Source organism: Silene latifolia, chromosome 5, assembly GCF_048544455.1.
Source record: "Silene latifolia isolate original U9 population chromosome 5, ASM4854445v1, whole genome shotgun sequence".
Classification (NCBI taxonomy): domain Eukaryota; kingdom Viridiplantae; phylum Streptophyta; class Magnoliopsida; order Caryophyllales; family Caryophyllaceae; genus Silene; species Silene latifolia.
The window spans coordinates 7,480,408-7,499,149 of NC_133530.1; the positions used below are offsets into that span (position 1 = coordinate 7,480,408).

Below are 18,742 nucleotides of genomic sequence, written 5' to 3' on the forward strand. Positions count from 1 at the left end.
TATACTGTAGGGAAAATGAAAATTTCAGAATATTGCTTATTTGGGATTAATTGAGTATTTATATCGTACTTCTGAACTTGGGAAAAATGACATGGTGAGTTGGTGACGTCACTTTTACAACAGTTTTAATTGCTAATAAACAACTGGTATGAAAGGCATCTATCGGAGATGATCCTCACTATGATAATGCCCAAGTTAAGGGTTAGAGGCCTTGCCGCTAACTCTTTACTCGGCGTGCATGTCCTGTAGGGCGGCATAGACAGACATAAATCGTTGAGGCACAATTTTTGTGCCCCATCAATATTTACGAGGATGGGAGAGTATATTTTTAATATTGGTTTTTCTAATATGTGATAAGAAGCCGCTTAAAGAAATATATTTAATATTCAATCATGAGAAATAATAAAAAGAAATACAGAGTACTCATTATTATCATTCTAGTGACATAATTTTAAAAATATTTCCTTATATACCATTTTATCATGTCTTCTAGGAGACACATTAGATATACCGTTTGAATATAATTTACGTACACGAAAAAAAAAATCTTTTATTAAAGATATTTTATTTTATTCTAAAGTGCTGGCATAAACCGTCAATGTTAAAACACATTCCGTTATTTATAAAAGCAGGAAGCATCTTGGTCCACTCATTATAAAACCGTTACCGTTACAGTTACATTAAAAGTTTATTAACGACGGAGCCGTTAATGGCAACCTTTGACTGGTTAATGCCTGTTAGTGCCGTTAAATAACTGTCAAGTACTAAAACAAGTAAACGGTGTTCTCAACGTTTCCTTGTCGTTTTCTGCCCCGACAACGAATGCTCATTGATTCCACATTTCCACCCAAGGAACAACAATCGTTCGTTTTACAGCGTGTCTCTTCTAGGAGTAAATTGATTTTTTTTAATTAATTATGCTCTGCTTATTATGCACATTAAAAAAAAGTTAAAACATCATTTTTGATGTCTTCTTATATAAATAGTGATCTCAAATAAACAAAATTTTATGTAAAAACGGTTTTATATAAAAACTAGTATAGGTTTATTTTAAAAACTTTATTATTCGTAAATATATTTGACTAATTAATGCAAATATAATTCAACATGAAATAAAGTGAGAAATATATAAATTATAAAGTGTGAGATATTAAAAAAATATCAATAATATTTAATGTTAATTCAATTTGAAAACAAATTAACAAGATCAATACTAAAATATCAATAATAATATCATTTCAATACTCTTAACATATGCTTTTAGGGCACATTTTAGAAAAAACGTTCATAATATTATGTGAAAAACCCAATAGTCTTATATGTGAGTGTTGTCCTACATTGATAAAAGAGGAGAGAGTTTACCACTTTATAGGCTAAGGGGCTACTCCGTCTATTGTTAATTGGTTCTAGAGTAAAACCTTATTAGACTTATGAAGTGAATTTTCTCTTCTCTGATTGGGTGTGGTGCAGGTCTGTTTACATGATTTAACATATTCAATAGAGTTTCTTCACAAGATCAATGTTTTACGCCACGTTATGTTATGAGTAGTATGTTATTTATCTTTGTTTTGAAGTAAAAGCCACTAATTACCAACTGAATTTCAAGATCACAAATTATAATGCCCATTTAATCATTGAGAAAAGTGCTGTATTTAGATTTAGCCCAAAAACAGATAACTTTATGATGATTTCAGAACGTGATTTAGGCATATTTTGTCCGTTTTTGTCCGAGACTATTAGGTCTGAACTCTGAATTAGGCATATTTTGTCCGAGACAAATAGCATCATTAAATTCATAATAACCCCACTCACCTCATAATAATCATAATAATAGTGATTAGTGAGTACACAAGTGGGGGGCATTATTAATTTTACAAACCCAAGTTGAGAAAATATCTACCTTAACACGGTCTTATCTTGAGATCAGAAAATGTTAATATTTTTAATAAAAAGTAACTATTTAATGATAAAATGTTATAATTAAAATTGTCGGTTATTAGTAAATATTTTATAATGAAATATTTAAATTTTATCATAAAATGGTGATATTTAGTTCGTCTTAATTTCAGAGAAAAATAGTCTGTCTAAAACAAGAATTTGCCGTATAAGTTCAAACTCATAATGAGAAAATTTCTTTATAAATTTTATTTTACTAGTCTCGACTTTAAAGTATTTTTTAATTTAAATATGTCACATTTTTAATCAATTTCTTTTTTTATTATTGTATTTTTGCATTTTGTTCGCCCTTGTCTCAATCAGTTGCGGAGCCAGGATTTGAATTGTGGAGGGGGGGGGGGGGGGGGCAAGGAATAATTTTAGGAGGGGCGAACGACTAATTTAATAAGATAGATTCGAAAAAAATTCGGAAATTTAACTAAAAACTTTGAAAATTTCATCCGTCTCGGGGGAGGGGAGGGGGGGGGGACCGCCTCTCACAAATTAGCTCCACCACTATTCTCAATCAATTATTTATGTTTGCTTGTTACACAAAGACCAACTCTCTTCGCAAATATTTTGTCACTCGTGATAACTATGATACTTGCAAATAAGAGGGCGTTTATGTAAGAGATATTACTTGGGTGACGCATATTATCGTTGAATCCGATCAATCTAAAATATAATACAACAAATTGGCTCGCATAAGGTAATGCTTTTTTTACACAGAGTGTAGATACATTATACAGTAGCTAATAATTCATGCTTGTTTGGTTACTAATGACTCAAGTCCTGGGAATTCTAAAATTTCATGATTGAGTTTTTTTTGATAGTTACAACTCATGTGGAGTTTTCAACTCATAAATGATGTAGCAGTTTAATTATCTAACCTCTTAGATAATTATAAACTCCTTCATCTTTTCACCTCCAAATTTATCCACTTACCCAAAAAAATTAGATGTAAGTAATATTATAGAGAGTATATTGGTGTTTAGAAATAAAAATTAGGTGCACTGACTTAGTTATTAACCAAATAAATCATAGGAGTTTAATTCTTGAGAAAAAACTAATTCCTGCAAGGTAATTAAAAACGTTTTTATCATTCCATGTGAATTGTATATGGGAATTTGAATCATGTGAGTTGCAAAACTACCATTACAATTTCTACATGAACCAAAGCAGCACATAGAAATTTAGAACTTAAATCATGTATGTAGTGACCTAAACAATTTCTTATATAAGGAGTTTGATTGCCCTACGTAAAATGAAAAATTTCTTGAATTACAGAATTAAAAGTCGGTTTGATATTTTTTTTAATTTTTTTTTGGAACAAATGAACATAAATTAAATCAACAATAATTCGATTACATCAAAGGGGATGTGCCGGGGGAAAGTGGCGTAATTGCCGTTGCAAAGTCAATCGTACAAGCCTCAATTACAAAAGGGGGAGCATGATCCCAATCAAAGTGACCATTATGCAAACTAGTGTCTTTAATAGCAAAACGAGCAATGGCATCCGCAACATGATTTGCTGATCTCCTTTCAAAGACGATCTTCAAATGAGGTGAGCCCTCTAATAGTTCCCTACACTCAAGAATGATGTTAGCTAGCAAAGGGACCACAAGGGGTATCCAATTTCAAAAGAGTATTCACAGCATTGATACAATCGGAAGCAATCAAAACATGATTCTTAAAAAGAATCGCACGACGTAACCCTTCCCTAATAACAAGTACTTCGCAAATGAACGGGTTAGGGCCCAACAAACGGGTAGACCAACCCCTGACTCAAGTACCAACACTATTTGGTTTAATTGGTTATCAATTTTTAGTGAAATAATGTAGGCTTTTCATATTCTTAACGTAATTTAATATGTCTTTATTATATTGGGGAAATTCACTTAGAGCAATAGCAATAGTAGAATTTTATATAAAGTTTTTCACATGCCATGTCATAATACACCAACCCCAATTTCTAACATTTTTTGTTCACAATAGAAGAACTTTATATAAAGTTCTTAGATGAAAGAAACTATAAAATGAATAAATTTAAACGGTTTCACACATTTTACAAAGCTATATTTATTGGTTGTACATTTTCCAATATTTATAAACTTGGTTCTTATTTTAGAACTTGATGCAGTTGAAGAACTTTTAAAATAAAGTTATTGGTAACAACCCCAATGCTAAGAACTACTATTGCTATTTTTTTTGGATGTATTTGTCAATAGTTATCTATCTCCATTTTTGGCATATTTTTATGAATCTCTTCATATATAAGTGGGAAATAGGTGATTTGTGTGATCCAAAAACATTATCATATATTTTCTAGAGATTTATGTGCCAAAAGTAATTGATTGGGACGAGGAAATACAGTAACATAAAATGGACACTACACTAGAACTTTGTATCAAGGGTCACACTAAAATGTTGAATAATTGTATTTTTAACAGTTTAACACTGTTAGCCAAATTAGTTAGGGCAAGCAATAATGCAATATACAAACAACAAGTCGCTGGAAATAGATAGGACAAGTGGGACCCACACACTATATTTTCAACCACTAAATCCTCCACATCAGCATCCAGCTGCTCCTTGTATACTTTGTGCCCGCGCGTTTTTTTCACTGCTTTCCTTAGCGCTGTCATTTTAGATTTAGATAGTTTATTTTTTCTATAAATAGACACTTATATTTAATACAGCTTAATATCAATTACTCGGTATCATACCAAAAATAACCACCCCCCCATCCACCCCTAAATAAAAGCACAATATACAACATGAAAAATTTAAGTCCCTCGACTGATAAGGACACGGGTGGGCTGATGTTAGCATCAGCCCACCCAAAAAAACGGACAGGTAGGAAAAAATTTAAAGAGACCCGGCACCCTATTTACCGGGGAGTCCGACTACGGAGCTCCGGTAAATGGGTAGCCGAGGTACGGCTACCCAATAATAAAGACCGAATATGGTTAGGCACATACCTAACTCCCGTCATGGCAGCACGTGCCCATGACGTGGCTGCTATTCAACTACGCGGTCAACGAGGGGCCTGCCTGAATTTCGCTGACTCGGTGTGGCGGCTTCCGGTCCCCGTCTCGTCTGACGCCAAAGATATTCAGACAGCGGCGGCTGAGGCGGCGCAGGCGTTTTGCCCCGCGGCACTGCGGAACGAATTAGCACAATCGGAGCAGATTGTGAGGTATATGGATGAGGATATGGTGTTTGGCATGCCAATGTTGATGGCTGACATGTACCAAGGGCTTGGAATGTCACCGCCACATCAGCAGCCAAGTAATCCTAGCTGTTACAGTTATGATGACGTGGAGCCTGAGGCTGCTGATCTGTCACTCTGGAACTACTAATGTATTCATACATGTTACATTTGTTAATATTGCATTTTTGTGGGTGTGTTGCAAAAAAGTTTTAGCGTACATACGTGTTTTTTTTAATTCTATTTAATTTGTAACCGCTAAATCGTTTCAGGCGATAATCTAAGCTATTGAAAAGAAACTGAAAGGGGAGGTAATGAAGAAGATTCAAATTGCTCAGTTTTGTCCGTATCTTTTTCCAAATATAAATGGAGAGGATCGTCATTCATTTTCTTTTATCGATGCCGTTGTGAGAGGGTGGCACCCAATTTGGGCGTCACCCGGTGGCGCCCTATCATTTTCCATCATATAAAGAGGAGATCGAATATAGCATGCATGTCAATCTCAAGCACAATTAAAGGTTGGCTTTTCGCCCAAATGGAATCTACCATTTTTTTTTGTTTTTTTGGTGTAAATAGAGGTAGGACTGTTTTCAACCATTTGCTTTTGAGAAGTCAAAGTTTCCGAATTTTAACAGTAAATAAGTCAGAAAATAAAATTAGAAAATCCGATAAATAAAACAAAAACATTTACACTTATTTTCATATCTTTCATGAAAAAGTTTTGAAGAAAAAAAAAAAAACATATAGACGTCTAATTCAACTATAAATTATCTACATAATTAATGATTTATTTGTGTAAACCCGCTTGAAAGTTGAAACCGTGAGCATGACAAATTACACTAGATAATACGGACTAGTGTTGATAAATTTGTGATTTTTGAATAATGGAGTTCTTTATTAGTTTTTGATGTAAGAGAATGAGTATCTGGTGTGGATATTTGTGATGAGGTTTTAAGAAATATCTCGTTTGAGTAATTTAGTCGATAAAGATTTAGTAAGTCTTGCTTAAAACGGAAATTCCGTTTTAAATCTTAAAACGAGTTATATATTACCACATGTTAGTAATAAAGACAAAATTTTCAAGTTTTCTAGGCAACTTGTCAATTTAGGGTTTGATGGTCATAACTCATAATGGGTTGTATCACTTGTATGACTATATCTTATATGGTCGTCTCTTTAACTTATTATTTGTTTTTTAGTAATATTTTTTTTTTGAATAATATTTGGTAATAATTTATTACGAGATAATTAATTATTACTTTCTCCATTCAACCTGTTTTTTTTAATCTCCTTATTTCTTTTAGGAAAATGAGATAGCGACACCCGGTGTCACTAAATTTCGGTAACACCCATGGCATTTTGGTAAATTTACCATCAAATTTCAACTCTTTTCATATTTTTCAGATTCAAATCACTTCATTGAAAAAGGGTATTTTTGGAAATCCATTATTTAGTTTTGGAGAATTCAAAGGCAACAAATAAATCAAATGATCTCTAATTTAATTTCTGGTTTGCAATTTAATTAATCTTCATTAGTCAGGGTACGATCTTTTCAATCATGTGGATGAACATAAATTGTTTTGTTATCAATATTTTGGTTTTTGTTCATCCAATTAAGCGAACACGCTCTAGATCGTTAGCCGCTAGGTATGCAAAATATTACGGGCTTACGGTACAATCTTTGAAGCATTAGTTCATTGTTTACCACTAATAATCACCATAATCATATACTCCGTATTTTCTTTCATCATCATGAGTTTATGGCTGATGGTTTAATGTGCATTGAGGTTTGATAATCTAAATCGTTTAGAGAATTAAGGATTTTCCCCTTTCATTTCAAACCTTGTGACATTTTTACCTTGTGATTTTGGCGGTAAAACCAAAATGTTTAGTTTGATATCCATTATTTTTTAATTTTTAATTAGGGTGTTACTCAAACTCAGTAACATCCGGTGTCGCCCTAGCACTTCCCTTTTTTTATTAAGAAATGTATATAATCAAGTAAAGCAGATAAAATATCAATTTCACACTCGATTTGATAATGCATTTCACACTTTTAGTGAGTTTATTTGATTAATATTTCATCAACCTCTTATTTTTACTTTCCTTTGACCAAATAGCTTATTTTGCGAAAATATCTTTTATTCAACCAACATTTTAGCTACTTACATTTAAGCTAGCTAAAATACTTATATTATGATATGTTTGGGTAATTTGTAGTAAAAGTAACTGAAACTTTAAAATGGTAGTCTTTGGTAAATTAGCTAAATTTGTGCCTAGTATTTTGTATAATAACGTGTTAATTGTTACTCGTAATCACTACAAGAAAAACGCGGCTTACTGACGGCCATACCGACGGAAAAAAGAGGCCGTCAGAAAACACGCGTTACTGACGGATGTGTGACGGAAATTCCGTCAGTATATTTTCCTGACGGATATCCCGTCAGTATATAATGGCGCGTTGACCAAGTCAAAGGCGCCAAAAGAAGCGTGGACGGATATTCCGTCAAGAATGTCTTAATCGACGGAAAATCCGTCAATGGTATTTGCACGTTAAATTATGTTACACTGTTGTAAATCACTTTTAGCGTCATCGTGGATATTCCGTCAAGTTGTTCCCCAATCTTGACGGAATATCCGCTCACTTGGTCAATTATTAGTCGTTGGTAGTGCGTGACAGGTGTCACAATAATTGTGGTCTTGACGGATATTCCGTCGTAATTTTAGGAATCTTGACGGATATTCCGTCAGAGTTATACTTTAATCGCGTGTACTGATCACTTGCATTATTTTTTTCGATAAAAGTGTGAAAGGACGGATTTTCCGTCGATTAAATAAGAATCCGACGGAATTTCCGTCGGGATTTTACTTAATCGACGGAAAATCCGTCAGAGGTTTCTATTAACTGAAACACGCGACGAGTTTCTCCTTCACTTTACTAAAATTCCCCCAAATCAATTAAAATCGCCTTAACCCCTTACCTCCTTAAAACCCGACACCACCACCACCCTCCTCCACTTCCGGCGCCACCACCACCACCACCAACACCACCACGCCGTCGCCATCACTATAAGGTAATTAACTTTATCTTTTTTTTCTATTTCCTTTATCTTTTTCCTTCTCCTTCATCCTTTTCTTATTTATCTTTTTTTTTTTAATAGTAGACCGCCGCCTCCTCCACCCGCCGTCGCCGTCAGCCGCCGCCCTTGGCCCTTGCCTTGACCTTGACAGCCGCCACTTCCTTTTTCATTTTTTTTTTGTCAAATTAATTAGGTATTACTCCTTTTAATTAGTTTAATTAATTTAGATTATTAGTTATTGTTTTAATCGTCGGAGAGGTTTCTCTTGACGGAATTTCCGTCGAGTAATTGTGAAAGGGTTGATGTTGATGCATGTTGACTTAGGATAGAAGCCAATATTGTGACGGATGTATGTTGTTAATGTATATTGTTAATTTAGATTATTAGTTATAATTTTTTTTTTTTAATGTATGCATGTTGAGTTAAGATAGATATTTAATTTTATTATTAAAAATTAGATTATTGTTAAATGTTAATTAGAATAAATATGAATTAGACTAGATATGTAAAATGAAAAGTAAATCATGTTAATTTTTGTTAATTGAAAAAGTAGTCATTGTTGTATGTTTTGTTTTTAATATTGTTAAAATTATTGTTTATATTGACCTAGTACCCGTTCAAAAATTACTCACTAGGAGTAATTTTTGAATAGTCCCCGTTTTGGGACTGTCTTTGTACGTTTTAAGTCACTTAGGTAGTAAACATGTGCTTGTGATTTGTTAATGAGAAAAGAGTTTGATGACAATTCCTTTAATGTTCTCTAAATGCATATGTAGAGTAATTATTTATTCTATATTGTGTATTTGGAGAACGGATGGGAATTGCTGCCGAATTTTTTTTCTCATTAATAAATCACAAGTACATGTTTGCTAGTGACTTAAAACGTACATTGATGGGTTTAGGTTGGAGTGATAAGGACCCAATTCAAAGAAATACAATATTTATATTGGTTAAAATGTTAAATTATTGTTTATTATGCTTGATTTTGATTGTTGTTAGGTTATTATCTTTTTTAATGATATATATAAATGTGTAGATATATAATAACATGAAAAGATTAGAACGGCAGTGGATGTATGAAAGATTAGACGAAAAAAAGAAACCCAAGAAAGCATATGCAGAGGGGGTGAAAGAGTTTATTAAATTCGCGGAGGGAAGTAGTGAGTACAAGAATTTAGGTGAAATGAGGTGTCCGTGTAAGAAATGCAAAAACCTAGGTTTTAAAAGGAAAGCAGATGTTCAAATTCATCTTTGGTCGTATGGTCACTACCCCCTGTTATTTTGATTTCAGAATCTTACGTGGAATGCCACGTGTCAGACGCAACCGACGGAATTTCCGTCAGTAATACAAAAAACTGACGGAAATTCCGTCACTTTTGACCTAAAAATAAAGACGGATTTTCCGTCATATATCCGTCAGTGTTTTGGTAGACTGACGGAAATTCCGTCAGTACAGGAGTTTTACTGACGCAATAAGCTGACCCTGATTCCTGACGGAATATCCGTCAGTAAATTGAAATACCGACGGAAATTCCGTCAGTATGGGCTTTATTTTTCCGTCAGTTTCCCGCGTTTTTCCTGTAGTGAATGTTAATTAAGGGTAAAAGTGAAACAAAAGTAAAATAATTTAACTAAATTTAAAAAGCTATTAGGAGCAGCTTTTTTTCACTAGGTTAAAATGTTAAAATGATATTCCCTTCTATTTACTAATTTAATGAGAATGTCTCTTTGTAAAACAAAACTAAAAAATACTGATATCAAAATGCTCTTAAGTTGGACTTTCATAAAAATTATGAGAATTCAAATCCTACAAACCTTATAATCTTTTTTTTTTTTTAAAATATCTAATAAGTGCCGACCCTCATATCTCTTGGAAAAGCAAGATATACACTTATTAGTATTACCAATGAACCAAGTAAATTTCTGTGATACTGAAAACAATACTACTTACGTGTAATAAATTTATCAAAATACTAGGTCCCCACCTAGAACCGCCCTTGATTTTTAGCTTCTAGTTATCCTTTCAGTTTTTAACAAGTTTTACTGAATTATCTTTTCAATTGACGTTTAAGAACAAAAATACTTAAACAACCATAACTTTGCACTCAGATTTCCGTTTTCGACGATTTTCTTATAAATCACTTATCTGGATGAGACCACTGTTGTTAAACTCCCGATCCGGATCGTAGGATCTTACGATTCTACGATCCAAAAAGTAGTGACCGATCCCGATCCTAGGCTTACGTTTGTAGGATCTTACGATTCAACTTTTTCCAAAATTTTCTAAAGTAGAATCGTAACCCGATCCTACGATCCTATGATTATACGACTCGATCCTACATAAGTAACATTTCCATTGTTTCGGTTAGTAAAACTTTATATATGACTTTAAGATAGAAAATTACTATAAACCGAAATAATTTGTGGACACAAGATAAGATTATAGTGTTGTGAGATTTACAAATGAGATTTTAACGTAATTTGATGGCATAATTACGTATTTTAGTTAATTTGTAGGATCTTACGATCCTACGATACGATCCTACCGATTCGATCCTAGTAACCTCATCGATCCAAAGTATGATCTCGATCCTAACAACATTGGATGAGACGAACGCAAATATAAAAAAGTAATTTACCAAGTCTATTCGTGTGAAACATACAAACTAGCCGGGCCGACTAAAATTACAGTAATAAAAAAATAATAATATCAGGGTTAGGTGACTATATATGTCATGATATTTCTCCGACACTATTATTATTTTGAAATTGAGGGCCCTATGACCCACTCCTACTAATCTAATTTTGTCAATATTCCAAGATAAGTGCGAGGTAAAGAGTGTGGGCATATTGTATGATCTATACTTTTTTGGCAACAGATGTGCCAGCCCATCATGTGGGCATGGTTTGGTTAACCCTTTCACGTCTTAATCTCCTTTACGGAATACTGACACTATCCGGTCATCATAGCCTTATATGCACATAAATATCTCAACTAGCTTACTACCCTATTCATTAATTTTATTATTTTGTCTAGACCCGCCCCCTTGATGTACTCTAACTTTATTATTTTCTTTTAATGCAAGTTCTTTTTATTCATTAATTTTAAACTTTGTTGTCATGACCCTTGTAAATAAGACAAAAATTAAAGTATATAGAAAGTTATAAATGATTTATCTTTATTTATTCACGTGAGTTTTATTAACCTCTCATAAATTTGTGACGGATACTATCACAAATGAGAATTTGTGTTGTCATAAAAACAACAACATAGTCATTGGAATTTTAATAGTCTCACTTTAGGCCGGCGGTTGAGTGTCTTATCAGTCCAAGCACACACCGATATTTATAAACTATTCCCTCCTTTTATATATTCCTCTCATGCAGTATGCAGATGTTAACTAGCTAAATTTATAAAGTCATGAGATATTGTTTATAACCTGAATTCAAATCTGATTAGGGTTAAGATTGTCCTTATAATCCAAATAATTAACGTAGGTTGTTACAATCACCCCTAATTGAAAAACACAACGTACTCGTTGCGCCTAGGAGAATAACCGCCGCTACCCTAGAATCCTCCCCTGCTAGGTGAGTGATCGATCACATTGGAACGTATAACAACTGCCTTTTGGAGCGTATAACAATTGCCTTTAATCACCGCATGGTCGCATGGTTGCTCTGATGCCACTTGTAACACCCCGACGCAAACCCTATGTTAGCAGTTACCCATGATAACTCGCCAGTTGTCTACTTTCAATCATAAAGTCATGCACATCCTTGAAAACTTGTGTACTTGGCCCAAAGATCAACGCATGTCTTTTCTAGCGCATTTTGGCCTAACCCATGAAGTCATGCTGGTGGCGGGTGGTGCTTAACAAGGATTCTAAAGGTTGGGGATCGGATCATTCAATTCGGCACTACTTGGCCCGGCCGGAGGAGATTTTGTCTTAAAAAGAAAGATCACACCATCAAATAAAGCTAAGTAACTAAAGCCCTAGAATACATCAGCTGTAGTAGGATTGCACAATAACAATAATAAGTTGACGAAGTAATAAATATTACAAGCCATAAAATAAGGGAAGACTTTAAAATAAGGGAGTATATTCATTACAAAAAGGTGGTGGTGCATATACAGTGGGTGGCGTGAAAGAAGAGACGGGGTGGGACGAGGTTGGTGGTGATAAGGTGGAGGTATTTGTGGGCGTGTAGTGGTGGTTGGCGATCGAGGCCGGGCATGTTGTGGCCAAGGAGAATGTTATAGTATAGGTTGCTGGTAGCTAGGGAAGGGAGGGAAATATGTCGGCGGTAGCTTCGGAGATTGAGAGAAAGTGATTTGTTAGTACACTGGTTGACGGGTTAAACCTTGAAGCTTGCAGAAGTGCAGGAGTTGAGAGATCCCGGGTTCGACTACCAGCTGGGGCGATGATCACTTGATCAATGCAGCTCTCGAATGGTGGCTTACATGGTCCATGTGGTGGTGCGGGAATGTATGGGTCCGGGGGATTAAACTCCCTCGTCAAAAAAAAAAAAAAAAAAAAAAAAAATATTTGAAACAATCAATTTGGTGAAAAATGTTTAGAGGTTAGGAAAATTAACTCCTAATTTTTTATATGGGAATTATAAAGAAAGGTATTGTGATTTACGCTCCATAAAAATATAATAAAAATAAGTTTAAATTTAGACTATTATATTGTACACATATCTGAAATTTTTTGTTGATGAGACTAAAGTTTATCTGGGTCTTAACATGGGTCTCAAGCTCAAATTTAATAGTTTTAAGCTAGGAATTGCAATAAAGCGGATAAATTTTTTTGTTAAGACTTAACTCGGGGTTTTTTAAGGATAAATTGAAAAAATAAAAAAGTCTGAGCCGAATCTTAAAAATTAAAGATCAAACCTTTTTTGAGTCCATATAAACTTAGTAGCTATTCTTGTTATCTATAGCCAAAGACGGGTCAAATAGCTTGAAAGTGGTAATTTGACCCTACCACCCCATTTGTTGTTTGTCCTATTAAAAATGTGGTATTGTATTTGACTCGTTTTTAGTTATAGACAGATATGTGTCCGTTTATAAATGAGATTTTTGTGTAAACTTAGCCTAGTAATTGTATTAAGAGAGGCCCACCATTGTCTCATCAAACCCACAAGAGCCACAAACTTTTTTCGTTCTGGTCCACATCGGACTCCAGCCTATTTCAATGTCCGCGCGATTTTTCCGTTGTTTCGTTGTTTAACACTGTCAATTAGATATTTTATTACTAATACTCCCTCCTATTTCAGATAACCGTTTCATTGTCCATTTTCGTCTATTCACAATAATGTCCTATTGTCCATTTTTGGTAAGTGTTGTGTGGTCCAAATTCAATTCCATTTTCGTCTATTCACATTACTGTCCCATTGTCCGTTTTGTGTAGTCTAAACTCACTTTCTTAATTCTTGTTCCATCTTCACAATGGGACGGTTATCTGGAATAGGAGGGAGTAATACTGCACTATATATGCACATTTCGCACCTCGACAAAAAATACCATCACTTGAACTCCACTACTCACTCAAAGTTTTAACCACTGTATGCAAAGCTAGACACTACTATCTATGAGTAACAATACGTACAACACTGATAACTTAGGGCTCGACTTTTTGAGCCTCTCGACCGATGAGGACACGGGTGGGCTGATGTTAGCATCAGCCCACCCGAAAAAAAGGGCCGGTCGTATGAAGTTTAAAGAGACTCGTCACCCAATTTACCGGGGCGTCCGGCTACGGAGCTCTGGTAAGTGGGTGGCCGAGATACGGCCACCCAACAGTCAAGACCGAATATGGCTAGGAACATACGTTACTGTTGAGATGGCAGCGCGTGCTCATGACGTTGCTGCCATCGCGTTGCGTGGACGAGAAGGCGCCTGCCTGAACTTCGCTGACTCGGTATGGCGGCTTCCTGTACCGGCCTCATCTAACACCAAAGACATTCAGAAAGCAGCGGCTGAGGCGGCAAACGCATTTCGGCCCACGGATGTGCCGCTCAATGAACCCACACCACCGCAGTCCGAGGAGGAGGTGAATGTGAAACCGGCACCGAAAAGTGTGGATTATGTGGATGAGGATATGGTGTTTAATATGCCAGGTGTGATGGCTGACATGTACCAAGGACTTGGAATGTTACCGCCACATCAGCCGAGTAGTTCACGTAACTACAGTTATAATCTTGATGATGTGGATTTTGAAGCTGCTGACTTGTCACTTTGGAGCCACTCACCTTAAGGAAAGTTTTCAAGTTTGCCATTTTTATTTCAGGTTGGTCTCTCTTAAATCTTCAGACTGAAATATCCGTCTTAAGATTAAAACGGGACAAAATTGGGTAGAGTTGGGTGCTTGGTTCAAGCTTGACGATGTTATGCTCCAAACCCGTATAACGTTTGAGATCGATGTTTGTGATTAGGGAAGGTTTTGCCTATGGTAAAGCGTTGCGTCATCCTTGTTGTTATGATTACATGTCCGCTGTGAATCTTGTTAATGTTGATTTTGCCCTTTTGTTAATGTTATGCTCCAAACCCCAATATAAGGAGTATTTTCAAAAGAAGATGTACAAATGCAGTTGTTGATTTTCTTGCTCAATATATCTAGACATTCTAATTTTATTTTATTTATCCTATTTAATTCGTTTCAAGTTTGTGACAAATATAACTGCTTTAAACAAGGGTTAATGTTTTAATTATTGGTGTGTATGTGTTGCTAAAACGTTTTGCCTTGGATAAATCTTCTATATTGATTCTTTGAATGGTGTTGTGTGATGGAAACAAGATACATATAGCATATGTATAAGAATCAAACAATGATCAAATTGATTGTTTCTTTTGTGGTAAAAATTGAGGAACTTGTAATCTCCATTGTTATTATCAAAAAGTTAGTTAAAGTGAGGTTAATTTAGTTTGTTATGTTTGTTATAGAGCGAGAAATTAGAGAGTTTCGACTCCTAGCTGGGGCGATGATCACTTGGCCACTGCAACTCCCGAAGGGGGTGGCTTACATGGTCCATGTGGTGGTGCGGGAATGCATGGGCCCGGGGGGATTCAACCCCTCGTCATCAAAAAAAAAAAAAGAAAAAAAAAAAAGAAATTAGAGAGAGAACCACAAGGTAAATAAAATGAGATCTTATAATTTACTAAATGCAGTACATTCTTATTTATAGAAATTGCTTATTTACAAGATCATCATTTACTCTTTCCGCCCTGGTCAATTATTGTCTTTTGATTTTAGTACAAAAACTAAGTAAAAAGGAAAGGGTCAATTATAAGATGACAAATAGATTAAATAAAGTCTAAAAAATTAAATTGTTCATCAAATATAATCATTTATATAAGTGAAGACCAATTTAAACTTGTTAATAAGAAAAGAATAATGTCGTGCTCTACCTTCAGTCACAGTGGTAATACCGGGGTTTGTGCGATGTGTTCTGAAGATTTGTTGTCATAAAAGTGTCTTGGCAAAGAGAGGTCAACATGTACATGTAAATCTCTTAACAAAGCTTCAATTCAAACAATTTCACTTATAGTATATGACATGCTTCTATACTCTACTTTTGCCGGGCTTTTGCTTATAATTTTCTGTTTCTTAGCCTTCCAAGAAATTAGAAAAGAATTATTATTTACTCCTTTTATTTTTTTGTTTTTTCCCATTCTCTAATATATGTGAGGAGTAATTTACTCCTTTTATTTTTTTTGTTTTTTTCCATTCTCTAATATATATGAGGAGTATTTTAATGAAATGGAAAGATAACAGAATAAGGGAGGGAGTATAAGTTAAGTTCACGAAAGTATATATTCTTTCCTAAATAAATGGCAAAGTTCACTTTCTCAAGTCCTCGACTCTTTCTTACCTTGTGTAGTTGTGTTATCGTCTTGCCAAGAGGAACTATAATGAGGTTATTATTGACTTTGTTGGGTATAAATGGGAACACGTTAACAAATTTGATCGATGTTGAAGGAATGAAGACAAATCACAAAGCTTATTGAGACGATCATTTATACTCCCTCCATTCAACTCCACTTCACATATTTGCTTTATCACGTTTGCCAACGCGACTTTTACGCGGTAAATATCTTTAGCTACGTATTTGCAAAAATTATAAAAATTAGATATTTTTAATGTACTCTTAAAGACGAATCAAATAAGATCCCACATGAATATATTTTAATTTATGTATCGAGAGAAAATTGAAGTTGAATGTCCGCTTAAAAATAGTGTGCAAAATAGAAATTTGTAAAGTGGAGTTGAATGGGGGGAATATAGATTAAGAAGTACTCCCTCCATTCAACTCCACATGGCCCTTTTCTATTTTACGCACTATTCACAAGTGAGCGTTCACTATCAATTTTCTCTCAATACGTAAGTGAACATATATTCGTGTGAGATCTTGTTTGATTCATCTTTACGAGTACATTAAAAATATCTAACTTTTATAATTTTTGCAAATACGTAGCTAACGATATTTACCGCGTAAAACACGCGTTGGCAAACGTGATAAAAGAAAAGAGCCATGTAGAGTTGAATGGAGGGAGTATGATGTACATTAAAAATATTTAAATAATGTGTTGGATGTTTTACTGTGTTGAATGATGTAAAATTGGGATGATATGGTAAAGATTTTAATTGGTTGAGACTTGATAGGGTTTTGGTTTCCCAATTCCTACTTTTACCATTTTTGTCAATGTCACAAGATGAGTGGAGCTAAAGAATGTGGCTAAAATTATCCTTATATGGCAACACAAATGACCAGTTATGTGGGGGTCGTATGTTTTAAGTTTGAGGTTGAGGTTGAATTTGACCCCATTGTGTCTTAGTCATAGGTACGGAGTTATTATGTCGTTATGCTAAATAGGTCTCACTTACCACCCGCACCTCAATTAATTTTGGCCTTAAAGAAGATATTTTTACGTAATTTATTTTCGCAGTACATTTTTTAATTAATACAGTACTTTTTACACTAAATTTTTCATTTGTTTGCCCTTCACTAAAAAAAACATTAAACCTAATGCTCTTTCCCTTCTCTCTAATATTGAAACCTTAACCATCTTCAACCAAATTAAAATTCTTCAATTATAAACGATTATTCAAGTGACAAACACGTAATTGATTCGTTTATCCTATATCACTATAATTTGAATATTTTTTATGATTTAGTTTCTTTTTAAATTACGGTTTAGGATGTAATTTAATTAAGGCGTACCGTAACGGTCCTGATTTTTTCAAATCATATCAATTTGCGAAAGTTAAGCGTCTACTCAATTTGCTACCATTACAATACTGATATGGTGTTAGTATTTCTTATCAATTTACTTCTAATTTTGATCTCTTGCCGTTGGATTGTTGAAACTGATTAACGTTGTTGGCTCGTGTTCTTAATTTCTGCCTATATTGTTTTGTTTATTTTCTTCCTCCTTTTTTCTCACAGTAGTACACGTGAAAATATTAGAGAGGGAGAGAGGTTAGAGAGGGAAAATAGAAGGGGAAATGAGAGGGGTAAAATTGTCAATAGTGTACTGTATTTGCTTCATTATTTCTTCAGAAAATGCATGCGGTACTTTTAGGGTTTGATATTTTGTCCGAAATATTCAATTTTTTTATCTGGATAATTTTAGTCGGTCATAATTCATGTTTACAAGCTCAGAAATTGACGATTTTTTTATCAAATCAATCATCTTTTCGAGAACTACAGCTTAAAAAGAAAATTTGTCGAGTTTGTAACTCGTGACCAAGAAATATGGTCACTCAAAGTTTGTTGTCTTTATTATTTTTGGAGGTTCCCAAGATTTGGACTCGTGACATTTTCACAAATACTATCCTACAACTAGTTGTATAATAGCTATGTACAACCGAGTCAGAGTTATCGAGCTCTCACACAAAGTTATTGAGTTATTTTACAAGTTATTGAGCTATTTTACGAAATTATTGAGTTTAATAATTATTCTGTTAAGCTCAACAACTTTATATCATAGCTCGATAATTTTGTTAATAGAGCTCGACAACTTTGTAACAAAGCTCCACAACACTAAATAAGTTGTATATAATAGGAATATTTATAATAGTTGGGCATCAACCATAACCTTAAGGTTTTGGTTGAGATGGTTCATCTATCATGGTATCAGAGCCAGCGTGACCGAAGGTCACGGGTTCAAATCCTGGCAACCTCAAAACTCCTCAAAAACTCGAAGTGGAAACCCAGCACACGGTACGGGGTAGCCGGTGCACAACTAACCACTCTTCAAGCCCGACGGCCATTTGAGTGAGGGAGCGTAATAGGAATATTTATAATAGTTGGGCATCAACCATAACCTTAAGGTTTTGGTTGAGATGGTTAACCATCTATCAGTATATACAACCGGTTGTATAATACATTAACTGTGACATTTTAATTTAGTCATGTTGCTCTGATACCATAATAAATGGTGTTGGCATGTGACACCCAAATTAAGAAGAGATACTCCACTTCGTGAGCAAAAGAAAATTTAACTCGAAAC

At 34.5% G+C, this 18,742-nt stretch overlaps 2 protein-coding genes and 1 long non-coding RNA gene across 3 annotated transcripts in view; 2 read left to right on the forward strand and 1 right to left on the reverse strand.

Annotated features, from left to right (window-relative positions):
- Positions 1-3,283: 3,283 nt before the first annotated feature.
- LOC141656591 (uncharacterized) overlaps positions 3,284-18,742 on the reverse strand; it is a 67,334-nt gene continuing 51,875 nt past the window's right edge. The window contains exon 3 of the long non-coding RNA XR_012548536.1: positions 3,284-3,519. This is a non-coding gene — a long non-coding RNA (uncharacterized LOC141656591). The remainder of the gene's footprint in view (positions 3,520-18,742) is intronic.
- On the forward strand, positions 3,532-5,297 carry LOC141657905 (dehydration-responsive element-binding protein 1B-like). Its single transcript, XM_074465301.1, has 2 exons — positions 3,532-3,536; positions 4,700-5,297. Exons 1-2 carry the CDS (start codon positions 3,532-3,534, stop codon positions 5,295-5,297), a joined length of 603 nt encoding a protein of 200 aa, XP_074321402.1.
- LOC141655860 (dehydration-responsive element-binding protein 1E-like) lies at positions 13,760-14,507 on the forward strand. Its single transcript, XM_074462886.1, has one exon. The coding sequence runs from the start codon at positions 13,821-13,823 to the stop codon at positions 14,484-14,486; it is 666 nt and encodes a 221-aa protein (XP_074318987.1). The 5' UTR covers positions 13,760-13,820; the 3' UTR covers positions 14,487-14,507.

What these genes read in the sequence shown, in the direction of transcription:
- LOC141655860 (XM_074462886.1), top strand. Translation starts at nt 13,821, where the DNA reads ATGAGTAACAATACGTACAACACTGATAACTTAGGGCTCGACTTTTTG.